General features: G+C 39.6%; 1 protein-coding gene across 1 annotated transcript in view; it reads right to left on the bottom strand.

Annotated features, from left to right (window-relative positions):
• Positions 1-13,556, bottom strand: part of KCNQ3 (potassium voltage-gated channel subfamily Q member 3) — a 296,751-nt gene that overhangs the window by 14,418 nt on the left and 268,777 nt on the right. The window contains exons 12-14 of the mRNA XM_075581947.1: positions 10,300-10,431; positions 4,411-4,524; positions 2,696-2,780 (exon numbers count right to left, since the gene is read on the bottom strand). Coding sequence (XP_075438062.1) covers positions 2,696-2,780; positions 4,411-4,524; positions 10,300-10,431 — 331 coding nt within the window. The remainder of the gene's footprint in view (positions 1-2,695; positions 2,781-4,410; positions 4,525-10,299; positions 10,432-13,556) is intronic.

Genomic DNA, 13,556 nt, shown 5'->3' with positions numbered 1-13,556 from the left:
CGTGCCTGTCAAGCAGAAAAAGCGAAAGGCGGTTGCCGTTTCCACGCCAAGGCAAAAGCGACAGGCTAAGGCCAATAAAGAAAACCTTCTACTGACCCCAAAGGCTAAGGGTTTTCATAGACGTCAGCCTTATTATGTCTAGGAGATATACGGTGATGTACTCTCGACGCAAAACGATTGGCAGCCAACCCATCGAACCCGCAGACCACTTCCTCACATACGCTTCGACGACTCTGCCGCTGCTGTCCCGGAAATCTTCAGCCCGTCTTCTCCACCCCTCGTCCTTGACGCTGCCGCCGCCCTCACGGAAACCCACAGGCCATCTTCTCCAGTTCTATCCGACGACGCTGCCTCTGAAATCCACGGGTCACTTTCTCCTTTGCTCTTAGACGACTCTGCTTCTCGCCCGGAAATCCAAAGGTCACTTTCTCCATCCCTCTTCGACGATGCTGCCGCTTCTCCTCTACCGGATATTCACAGGTCACCTCCTCCACTCTTCTTCAACGTCGCTGCCGCTTCTCTCCATGGAACCCCCATCTCATCCTCCGTTGCACCCATCCACCCAGATGTTCACACGCCATGCACAAGAAGCACCTCGTTAGACCGGATGCTGAATGGGATAACTGTGGATCTCACCGGGAATTCTATTGTGCTAGCAAAGATAGATCTGCTTCTGGAGACTGTACTGGTGCAGACTGTTTTGCACACCATCCCACTGTACAGTATATGTTTTGACTTGCCGTTCTTTAATAAAGGAGATGTTGCGTTTTGCTTATTTTATGAATAAAGAATTTGTTTTTAAAACATGTGACTGTAAACCATACTGACTGACATAAATGTTTTCACAAATGTAGCAGTAAACCATACACCTGTTGATGTTTTGAATTGCTGTGCACTTAAAATGTTTCTACATTGTACAGTATTTGTAAATAAATGTTTTTGTACTTACTCCACCAATAAAAGAACATGTTGATTTGTTTTACATTGTTCCATTTGCTCCTTTGCTACTGTAACAAAATACAGTATTTCTAGAATGTCAAGGCATACTGCACTGTATACTGTAGGCATGCTCATTATAAAAGTATTAAAAAAAATAGAAGACACAAACTATACTGTACTGCATGTACTGGCACTGTATACTTTAGAAGACACATAATGTATGTGATACATGTAGAATAAATGCATAGTTTTTATTTTTTCGGGTTTATTACACAGTATACTGTACTGTATATATAAAAAAGTATTGTACAGTATACTGTACAGCCGGAAAACATCAACATACTGTTTCAGGTACAGTATTACAGTATTCTATCCTAATCAATAACTACAGCCGCTAAACTGTAAGGTACGTGGTTTTTTAAATCCGATTCAGCAGGCATTGTTACACAAAATGTTGCATTAATCGCGGCCCATATCAAATACGCGTAACTTCTGTCGGGTTTTTGGAAAGCGGGCTGCACTTGAACACTCATGGCGGGCGGGTCTCTGGAGAATACTGTAACCGAAACTGGTCTTTGTCTTTCTTTAATATGAAAAGCCTAAATTGATAAATTTTTGCAACCTCTTCCTTCAGTCTGAAGGCCAAGTTACAATAGCACACTGTGGTATCTTTTTTAAAAGAAACACCTGCAAGTCGACACATTACTGAAGTGCATGCGCATTACAATTCATGAATATCTGCCATCTGGCGGACACGCGAAGAATTGCAACCTATTAAATCCGAACCATTCTCAATAAACGCATCAAACGCATGACCCGTGGCTGGGAATGCAAAATGAACGTGGCATGCGCCAGGTGAAGTGCGTCGCATTCCAGGAAAAAGCCAGGGAAAAAACGGCGATGTGTTAGAATAAAAGCTGCCGCAGCAGTATGCTAAATGTGAACGACGCATACTTTATACTGAAAAAATGGAGCAGACAGCAGAGCCTGTATACTGTAAGTAAGTGTAATGGATACAAAGACTAAAAACAATAACTTCTCACTTACATGTGAGTACAACTCGACGGGTGAGTTAGGAGCACGGGTAGTGGCACCTCCGCGGTAAAAGTCGATCACCGAGTGGATAGGATTCTCCCCCTCCTCAGGCTTTCCCTTACCGGCGTCCTGCATCGGATATCAGGAGTCCCATCCCCGTTTCTTGTCCATCCCCCCCCCTTCCTAGTTTAAAATCTCCTCAAACCTTTTAACCCCCCCCACCCACCTAACACAGAAGATCCCTCTTCATTGAGGTGCAATCCATACCGATGTAATTTATATGTTGTCAATACTACAGTGTATAAGAAACAGTACTTTATCTCTTTGTGCAGACACAGGGTTATCTCCTCAAGGTCACAAGAAGTGTTGTCACAGGGATTAGACTGAGACTCACCCCCTTTAAAGGCAATGGGCAGGATTCACTAAACTCTGATAAGGCATTAACTGCCATTGACTTGAATAGCAGTTGACACGCGACCAAGCCCTTTCTCTATGCTTAATGAATCTCCCCATTGTTTTTACAATTACAACCTCCTTCAGTCCTCGTTTTCTGACCCTGCTTAGTTTCTTTTACTTCTGTGCCACTCAGAGAACAGCAATAGCATTGAAACATGGACTGCTTCCTCTTCCATTTGGGCAGAAGATCGAGCCATTCAGTTACTATAATGGATGAATGGAATTGGTTTACATGGCTTCAACTTTCTAAGTTGACATAAAATACCTGTCTTTCCACTTTCACAAATTTTCCCATCATACTTTGGTCTTCAATATCTGAAGTTGAAGCTTTGGCTGCATATGGTTCATGCCTGTAAAGAAAGATTGTGATTAAAATTGGCTAACATTATAACACCGAGTTCTGGAAACAATTGCTTTGTATAACTATTGCTATTCTTTAATTTCAATGGTTGCAACATAATATTTCATCCCTTTAAAAAGTTTGAACCATACTGCTGAAGGGAAGAGTTATTTATCAAAGTGTTCCTGCTGTAAAACTGAGACTAAAAGGTGCAAATGTGACTAGATTTATCAAAAGAAAGTCACATTAGAATATTTCCATTGTAAAATCTATTACTCTTTTGATTAACTTTGTATGCTCTAGTTTTACATACAGGGGGCTTATATCAATAGGCCCCCAAAATAACTACAAAGCTTTAGTCAGCTACTGTAAATGAACATTCTGATGTAACATTTTGTGCTATAAGACTATTTTGTTCCAAATGTGGAATAGCATCCTTTTTATTTTCTGTTTGTGACTTTCTTAGTATTCTTTAGAAATTTATTCCACCACCATCATTTCTTTATCTCCAGGACTGTGAATGCTGGGAGAATTACAGACGTGCTTAATAATATGCAAGGTTTATCTCCAGAGACAAAAAACGTAATTAGTTATAAAATAAACATGTCAAAATACTGTTACCCTTCAATGACAATTTATTTAATAAAAAAGTATTAATTTATTGTAATACTTTCCTCATTGACATAACACACTAGCCAATCTGGTATATTGTCAATCGACTACCTAACATTAACATATATACTGTAATTGAAAACCACATGAAATAATTGTTCTGTTAGAGTACAGTATTACAATAAAAATAAATCAAACTTAAATGCCTGGAAGACTATGTATCTAGTCCCCCCCTAAGTGCATCATGATGCAATCTTTAGTAGTGTCAAATGTAAGCCAAGTTTCTTTAACTTGTACTGTATGCAAATTTGTCCATGCCTAGAGATGGGTCAATCCGCCCAAATCCGTTTACCGGATTTTCTTGCATTTTCCCCTAAAATTCGTTTTGCGGTGTAAAATATGCGGACGGATTTGGTCAATTTTAATCCGCACGGATTCATCAAAATCCGCCATTGGATATAATCCGTTGACGGGTTTGTAGAATCCAGTCCTCGGATCCAGTGATCCGTTGGCAGTTTCTAAAATCCGTCAATGGGTTGCAGAATCCGCGGAGTGTACTGGTAATAATAGTAAAAAACAAAATCTGTAAAACGCGAATCGCCCTTTTTGACATTGATCCGCTGAAATCCGCGGACCAAAGGAACCGACCGATCCGCTGCGGATTCCAATCCGCCAAAGAAATGTGCCCATCTCTATTCATGCCTCAGTCATGGCAAGTAGAATTTGGTTCCACTTTGGCATCTTGGTAGATACCTTTACAAGAATCAAACTGCACAATTCTCACTCTCATCTACTGTAGATCAACTTGACAATTCCCACTTTCTTGTCTAACTCCCATTCACATTTCTCACTCTCTTCTAACTCATGCATAATTCCCACTCTCTAGTCTAATTCTCGTTCCTCTTCTAAAACTAATGTAAATAACCCTGAAGCATAAACCTCCCAGGATTTACATAAGTAGATCTACTTGGTAAAAGTTGCTACTTATAGACGTATTCCAACTGCACTTTATTTTTTATCTACCACACCTTGGCGACTGCTGTGATGAAAATCCGTATCCTCCACCTGCTCCTCCCATTCCTTTCTGTGACTTCCTATGTTTAGGTGTAGAAATGGGACCAGGAGCAAAAACCATATCTATTCTGAGGAAGAAGGAGGAACACGTGCTAAGTAATCCAGAGGTCAACACATATTTTCATGAAAATAAAATAACATAAAATCATCGGACACTGCAAAATAATTTAAACACATATGATAAAAAAAATTCTAATAAACCTTTGGATTGGAACTATGAATAAACGAGGTAAAGAATGGTGACATTCTGTTAAGTAGATGCCAACACAAGACAACCCATTAAGATGCCATTTCATCTGAAGATAAAATTAATCTGTGCAAAACCTGACAAAAATATGTATATATATACAGCTCAACCCTGTTACAGCGTGATTCGCAACAACGTGGATCCGCTTGTAACGCGGCCTCAGCGTGGCTCCCGGTGAAATTTTTTTTTTTAAACAAAATGGCCGCCGCGATCAGGGGTTCTACGAGGATCTACCCACATCGGCAGCTCTCTCCCTGCTCTCATCAGCTTCGGGCGAGTGTGTGTCTGTTTGTTCTGTTTTGTTTAAATAGGGCTCTTGTTGCCTGACAGAGCCTCCTGATGTTATTAAAGTTTGCCCAAAAATATATATTTTTTGGGGGGGGGCAAACTGTAATAACAAATCACGAGGCTCTGTCAGGCAGCGAGCGTGCTGGGTCTTTGGGTGTCAAAAGCAATAGGGGAAAGGACAGGCAACAAGAGTCCTATTTAAACAAAACACACACACACTTGCCAAAAGCTTATGAAGCAGGGAGAGAGCTGCAGATGCTAGTAAGTCCTCGTGTTATATATATATGTATATGTATATATATACAGCTGAACCCCGTTATAACACGGTACTCGGGGTCCACATAATGAGACCACGTTATAACCGGGATCGCGTTAAAAACAAAATATATTTTTTAAAACAAAATGGCCGCCACGATCAGGGGTTCCACGAGGACTTACTAGCATCTGCAGCTCTCTCCCTGCTTCATCAGCTTTTGGCGAGTGTGTGTGTTTTGTTTAAATAGGACTCTTGTTGCCTGTCCTTTCCCCTATTGCTTTTGACACCCAAAGACCTAAAATCTTCAACAGCACAAAGAAGTGGCTTCACAGCTTTTTGAAAATGGGACAAAGTATTGTAGAGTTCATAGGCATTATATATATTTTTTATATATATTCTTCTGAGTAGTACAGTATACCAAAACAATGTGGTAAGGGGGTTTAGGATTTATGGTACGCAGATAATTACAGTATGAGTCACTGCTTGTCACATTTTGGGGGATTCATTACATTCTCTTATCATCATTTTTTTTCTAATTTGTATAATTCTACTTGTATTTGCTATAAGCATAATATAATAGGTTGAAACATGTCTGTGAGTGGGTTTAATGGCTTTGCATCTCATCCCAGCCTCTGTCTAAAAGCTGTGTTTAAAACATCATGCATTGGCTTGAGGATCTGCTTGTGTAATACGAGCTTGAGACAAAAGGTGGCACTGAGTGCTCATTTGCATGTCATTTCCCAGAATCCCTTGCTGCAGTGGAAGTGCTGTATGCTGGGCGATAATGGGGAAAGACAGGGTTGCAGACCTGTCTAAGACATGCAAATGAACATACAGTAATATTTACAGTTGGTATATATATATATTATGCTTATAGCAAATACAAGTAGAATTGGACAAATTAGAAAAAAAAATGATGATAAGAGAATGTAATGAATCCCCCAAAATGTGACAAGCTGTAATTATTTCCGTACCATAAATCCTAAACCCCCTTACCACTTTGTTTTGGTATACTGTACTACTCAGAAGAATATATATATAAAAAAATATATATAATGCCTATGAACTCTACAATACTTTGTCCCATTTTCAAAAAGCTGTGAAGCCACTTCTTTGTGCTGTTGAAGATTTTAGTCCCAACCATTTGAATAGAGAGGAACTTTTCTCAAGCACTAAGGCCTCTATGACCAGGCTGGCCCACCTGTGACATTTGAAATGGAGCCCGCGTGATGGAGCAAAAGGAAAAATCGACTGAAAAATCGATTAGGGAGAGGAACCACACGAAATTCTTAAAATCAAAAAACATGACGTGAAGCGTATGAATATTAACATATATTTTTAAAATGAACTCTTTCTAATAACCTTTTTAACAATTCAAAACATAAAATACATCAAATCAATTGAAATAATGAAATTAAAAATAAATGTAAGTTATTCCCCATATTTTTTTGTGATCAGACGTTTTCGGAAATGAATGTAAGAATAGGCACAGATCTGTATAGATAGACGCTCACGTGAGCTCTGCTTCTGTTAGAAACTGTTACTTGAAATGCAGATTCAGAAATCACATTGAGACATTTTACATTCAGATTCGTTTATTGTCAAGTTAGACACAAAACAAGTTAAGGCGAGTACAAAAAGTGTGGGCATGTCTCAGAAAGGTTTGCAACCCTGTCTTTCCCCATTATCTTTTAGAATATAATACTTCTACTGCAGCCAGGGATTCTGGGAAATGAAATGCAAATGAGCACTCATTGTTTTCACTCTTTGCTTCTTATGCATTTTAACATGGACCCCTACAGATGCATCATTATGGTTGGTCGTGCTGCCACCCCTAAATCCGCTGCGGCACCGTTTTTTCTTCATCTGTGGCCGAAGAGTCCCAATAAGGAGACTTAATGGCCCACCAGGATTAATGCTGCAGGGGTCCCTGCGTTTGCATGGGACTTGTGCGGTGTGAATCCTACCGTCTGCACCTGTCTGTAACAGACGCGCAGTAAGCGTGAGACTGAATCAGTCACTCTACCTGCATGCCTCTATCAGCTAATGAAGCGGCTTTTATTTTATTTTAATAACACAGTATTGAAGCAGGGGATATCCGGAACTGAACCGCATTAATTTTAGCCTCAGGGACCCCCTGCTTCCCGAGTGACAGGCCCCATTATGGGGTGCCGGTATCTCCACCATGATTAAATTCTCCCACGTCACGGCCCACGTGACTGGGACATTTAAACAATGCAGGGAGATACTGCCACCCCATAACGGGTCCCTGAGGGATGCCCTACATCAATACTGTTTTATCAAAATAAAATAAAAGCAGCTTCATTACCTTAGCAGCTAGCCACTAAGACAATAAAGGGGTTAAACCAGAGTACCTGGTTTATTGGGGGTAAAGGGGGTGGGTGAAGGTTGTAGTTGCCCCAGGGTGGGTGGTTTGGCCTACCGGGAAGGTTGCGGAAGGGGTTAACACCTTAATTTTCCTTAGCGGTAGTAACCCCTATGGTAATTAAAGTGTTAACCCTTTCCGCTACCCACCCCAGAGGCCTAACTACCCACCCTGGGGTAACTACCCCCTTTATTCATCCCCTGCACCCCCAATAAACATTACAATACAATGCAAACACCAATACACCCATTGATTGCCAGTATGGTTACCTATGCCCCCAATGGGCGCAACGATAACCTCAATGGCAAGGAATAGGATTCACACAGTGGGAGTCGCATTCTGACGCAGGGACCCCCACTGTGTTAATCCCGATGGGCCATTACCGACTGCTATGCGGTGCTCCGCGGACTGTCAAGACATTGCACACAGTTGACCAGCACATTCTCTGCAGCCGCGCGACCAACCATACAGGTTGGTTATTGACTATGTAATGTGAAGCTGGTAAGTGAGTATAACCAAATACTAAACAAGTTACTGTATGGTGGGTAAAAGAATGACAAAAACATATTTAACCCATGCTGTGCTGAAATAGCTGTGTAATACTGCAGGTACAGGCTTATAGGGGTACATGTTAAAATGGACAATATGCAAGGAGTGCTAAAATAATATAGCAAAGGTGAAAAATTAAAACATAACATATTTAACTACATATTAACCCCTTAGTAGCTCAAGTGGCTAGTCATGCCTAGCTAGTGGCTAGTTTCCATGACTAGCTATCCACTAAGGACAATAAAGGAGTTAATAAATACAACTACACTATCTACCTCCCTTGTCAACCCTCATAGCTAGTAAAGTAGTCTTAAACAATGCCATACTAACCTACCCCATGGGGGGGGGGGTAACCACCCTCTTGGCTTTGGCCAGTATAACTAAATAAAAATTAAGTCAAAAAAATACAATTTAAAACTATTATCTAAAAATACATTTAAAATATAAACCCATTGATTGCTATTGTGGAATCGTAGGCCATATCAATGGGAGTCTAGATAGCCATATTGCCACTAATGAGAAGCTGCCTAACCATAAACAAACATAAAATTAATCCAAGGCCCGATTGGTCACCAAAAGACAAAAAATTTAAAAATATAAAAAAAATCACATTACAAAAATCAATCTAGGCCCAATGGCCTATTTGTAATCCATGTCCAACCATTGGCCTGTGACGGTGGATCTTCAACTGATCATGAAGCCCTGGATCCTCCATTGATAGAATAATCTTCTCCTGTATCTCTTTCTTTTTTTTCTTTTTACAAATAGTCTTCATATTGTTTGCTTTACCATGTGCTTCCTTCCATTAGTGATGACATCTCGGATTTTGCAAACAAAGCTCCCACTGGGAAGCAAAATCTGTGATGTCATCATAAAGGGAGGGAAGCACATAGTACAGCAAGTAATATGATGGCCCTAGCCACAACAAAAGGCCAGGGCCCTCGCAGAAGACCACAAGTCAATGTGGAAGCCACATCCGATGGCTGAAGATTAAAGAAGAAAGAAGACAACTGCTAAGAAGAAAAGAAGAAGTAAATACTTACAGATGATGTCTCTTCTATTAACAGAGGAGCCAGGGCTTTGTGGCAAGTTGAAGATCCCCTTTGTAGGCCCGTGCATGGATTACAAATAGACCATCGGGCCTTGGAATGATTTGTATTATTTTTCCATTTTTGTTTTTTGATGACCATCAGGTTATGGATTAATCTTATAGTTTTTTTATGGCTGGACATCATCCCTTTTTTGGCATAGGTTAAAGTGAGCTACAGCCCTGAAGATCAGGACAGCCTTTATCCAGGGTGGGGTACAGTAAGTAACCACATTTTCTTATACTGTAGCATCCCATTGCGTGTCAATTTGGCTATCTCGGTTCCTATTGAGAGGGCTGGTAGCCACAGTGACAATGAAATGGGTTTATGTTTTAAAAAAAAAAATTTTTAACATACAACATTTTTTATAAATTGTATTATTAATGTTCATGTGTAATTTGTTTTTCTTTAATATTTTTTTTAGTTATACTGGCAAAAAGCTCTATTAGTCACATGTGGCTAATAGGGCTATTGGCCATGACTCAACAGGGGTGGGTGGCACATTCTGTTTGTTGGGAGGGGTGAGGATATGGGAGTAGGTGTTTGGGGTAGTTGCCCCATGGAGGAAGGTTGGGCCCCTACAGGGGTGGTGGTGGTTAACCCCTTGTTTAAACTTTAGCTACGGTGCCTATATTGGGCATTGGATATGTTCTCAGACTTTCCATAGAATACAATATGTAATATGATGTATTATATGTTTGTGTAATATGAGGTTGTACAGATGTAGTAAAACTAAGTGACGGTGCTGCTGTCACCCGTGGTCACGTGACACCAGAGGATAAATGCTGTTGTGGTCCCATTCGAAAGCATGAACCCCCTCCCTCCCCCCTGCAGCTCAATCCTGGCTGACACTGGCCCCAGTGCCACAGAATTTTGCTTCTTCGACTGTGTCCCAGGAGAAAGTGAGTCTTGCTACATCTGTATATGCATGTTTAAGCAAGAATCACCCTGCTTAACCACATAAAAAACTATTTTGAGGTTTTAAAAAGGTCTACTCAATTATTTTTACCTTATAAATGTTTACCTTACCTTGTTTGAAGGTATTTAATTCTTGAAAGCATATCCAAATGACCAGCTGAATATTGCTCTATGACATCCTTCACATCATAAGGCCTCAAGGTCTCCTTAAATTTTTTCTTATGCAAAAGAAATTGGAGTATTCTGTGTGTGAAACAATGCTATTAGTATGATGTAAAAGAGGAGAGAAGAAAATACAACACACTTTTATTTTTTGATTAGCACATGATATAGAAAAATGGTATCAGGTGTTTCGTAGCTTGTTTGGGAGTTAAACAAGAATTAAGATAAAAAGTGAACAAAGAATGTAATAAAAGAACGGAAATATATAGAAGAGTAAAATCTAAAATATTCTATACCCGCATTATCTTCTCAGGTTGCAGCCATAACCTACAGGGAGACCCATACATTCAAGAAAGATATTGGGGTCTTAGCATCAAGGCAAAACTGGTGCAGTTCTGGAACCATAATTGCACCCGATGTCTAAAAAATCAATATTTTTGCTTACAAATGGATATTTTTTAGATATTTATGGCACCTTTTCCTTAGAAATGCAATACTTTGCCTTTTGAATTATTACAGCGAGGGACGTTTGCTAAATAGCCTTTGAGTCAATCCGTAAAGATGTCATTGTTTGCATTACTGATTGGCTCGCTGGCAGCTTCCTTCTATTTATTCCCATCCCAGAATGGGCAAAGTTCAAGGGACACTAGATTCCAAATTGGGAAGCCCACCTCTGCAGGACCAGCTTTACCTTTGGTGGGGCCCAAGTAATGACTCAGTAATTAGGATAGATTTTTAAAAAAAAAGCCAAACAATGTGTATTGATTCTTTAAATATTGTATTTTTCCTGACAGGTTATATGTAGATTAACTGCACTTCTTCATATTCATAGTCAGGATATTTTATTGATATATTTAGTGGAAATTACCAGTGAAGGGAGCACATCAAACTTATTTATTACATGATCCTGTGAAAAGTAATAAATACTGTGTATTTAAACAAGTTTTCTACATTTGCAGATAATAAGCCACTACAATTTAAACCACATCACACCTGCTACAGTTTTGATACCGGTTAAAGGAAGAAAACTTATAGCAAAGGAATTCACATGATAGTATGCAAGCACATTCACATGTACATTACCAGTCAGGTCTGCAACCCACATTTTTAACATTATCTCAGCATACACTGCTTCCACTGCAGCCAGGGATTCTGGGAAATGACATGCAAATGAGCACAATGCATCATTGTTTGCTTCTTGTACATTTTAACATACAATAGAGGGCTAAGAGATAATTGGGCTAGGCAGGGTTTCAGACCTGTCTAATACATGTGAATATGCTCACAAAGTGATATTTTTATTTGCTATACACTGAAGGTGAATGTTCCCCCCCCCCCCCCCCCACACACACTTTTTTTCCCCACTATAACTTATTCAATGTGAGGTTGAAACCTATCCCAGCTTCATATTGCAAAGAAAGTATATCCAGCCTCACACTGATGAGACCCAAAAGGTTGAAACAGCTGTCTGTGAGTAGGTTCATTGGCTTTACATTTCTTTAACCCAGGCTATGCTGAAAAGCTGTGTAATTATTTATTTATAAAATATTTTACCAGGAAGTAATACATTGAGAGTTACCTCTCGTTTTCAAGTATTTCCTGGGCACAGAGTGTAATACGGCAAGAATAAATTTGTAGGACTCCATGTTAAAATGGACAAGAAGCAAAAGGTGACACTGTGTTCTTATTTGCATCATTACCCAGAATCCCGTTGGATTGCATGCTAAGAGATAATGGGGAAAGTTAGTGTTGCAGACCTGTCTGAGGCATGTGAATGTGATCACTAGTGATATTTTTATTTGCTGTACTGTGGGGTGGGGGGAGGTTGTCACATTTTTACCCACCAAAATGTATTACGTGCATGTTATTATGAGCATCAAATAACTACAGTACTCCCCAATTTGTGATCTCAAGTGAGAAAAAAAGGATCAAGATCCGATTAACATGTTGGGGACCACAGTATATATATTTAAAGATTATTAAATACACACCATATTTTGGTTACATATTTGATATAGTGATTCCTAAAACTGCTCCATATTCTGTTATCTTTTATGTACATGTTCTTACATAGTTACATAGTTACGTATTAGATGAGGTTGAAAAAAGACATAGGTCCATCAAGTTCAACCTATGCTAAATTTAGACAACAGATACTTTATCCTATATCTATACTTACTTAATTAAGGAGAAAAATTAATTCCTTCCTGACTCCAAGAATTGGCAATCGGATTAATCCCTGGATCAACATCCTGCCCATGTATACTTATTTGGTATATCCCTGTATACCTTTCCCATCTAAAAAGATGTCCAACCTTTTGTTTTAACAAATCTATTGTATCTGCCATCACAGTCTCCATGGGTAATGAATTCCACATTTTAACTGCCCTTACTGTAAAGAACCCTTTCCTTTGTTGCTGGTGAAATTTCCTTTCCTCCAACCTTAAGGGATGGCCCCGAGTCCTTAGTACTGCCCGTGGGATGAATAGTTCTTTTGAAAGCTCCTTGTATTGTCCCCGAATATATTTGTATATAGTTATCATATCCACTCTTAGACGCCTCTTTTCTAATGTAAATAAATCTAATTTAGCTAGCCTCTCCTCATAAATTAGATTGCCCATCCCCTTTATTAATTTGGTTGCTCTTCTCTGCACTCTCCATAATGTCTTTTCTTAGGATTGGTGCCCACAATTGTACTCCATATTCAAGGTGTGATCTTACTAGTGCTTTGTAAAGGGGCATAATTATGTTTACTTCACTTCCATCCATTGCCCGTTTGATGCAAGATAAGATCTTGTTTGCCTTTGCAGCTACTGCATGACATTGGGCACTATTGCTAAGCCTGCTGTCTACAAGCACTCCTAAATCCTTCTCCATCAAGGATTCCCCCAATATATCTCCATTTAATTTGTAAGTCGCCTTTTTATTCTTGCATCCCAAATGCATAGCCTTACATTTATCTGTATTAAAACTCATTTGCCATTTACCTGCCCACGTTTCCAGTCTCTCCAAGTCCTTCTGAAGAGAAATTACACCCTGCTCTGATTCTATTACCTTTTACAATTTAGTATCATCAGCAAAGATGGAGACTTTGCTCTCGATCCCAACCTCAAGGTCATTAATAAACAAGTTAAAAAGCAGGGGTCCCAAACCAATCCCTGAGGTACTCCACTCATGACTTTAGCCCACCCTGAAAAAGTTCCATT

This window comes from Ascaphus truei, chromosome 2 (genome assembly GCF_040206685.1).
Source record: "Ascaphus truei isolate aAscTru1 chromosome 2, aAscTru1.hap1, whole genome shotgun sequence".
In the NCBI taxonomy this organism is placed as follows: domain Eukaryota; kingdom Metazoa; phylum Chordata; class Amphibia; order Anura; family Ascaphidae; genus Ascaphus; species Ascaphus truei.
This window is presented reverse-complemented; position numbering and strand designations above follow the sequence as displayed.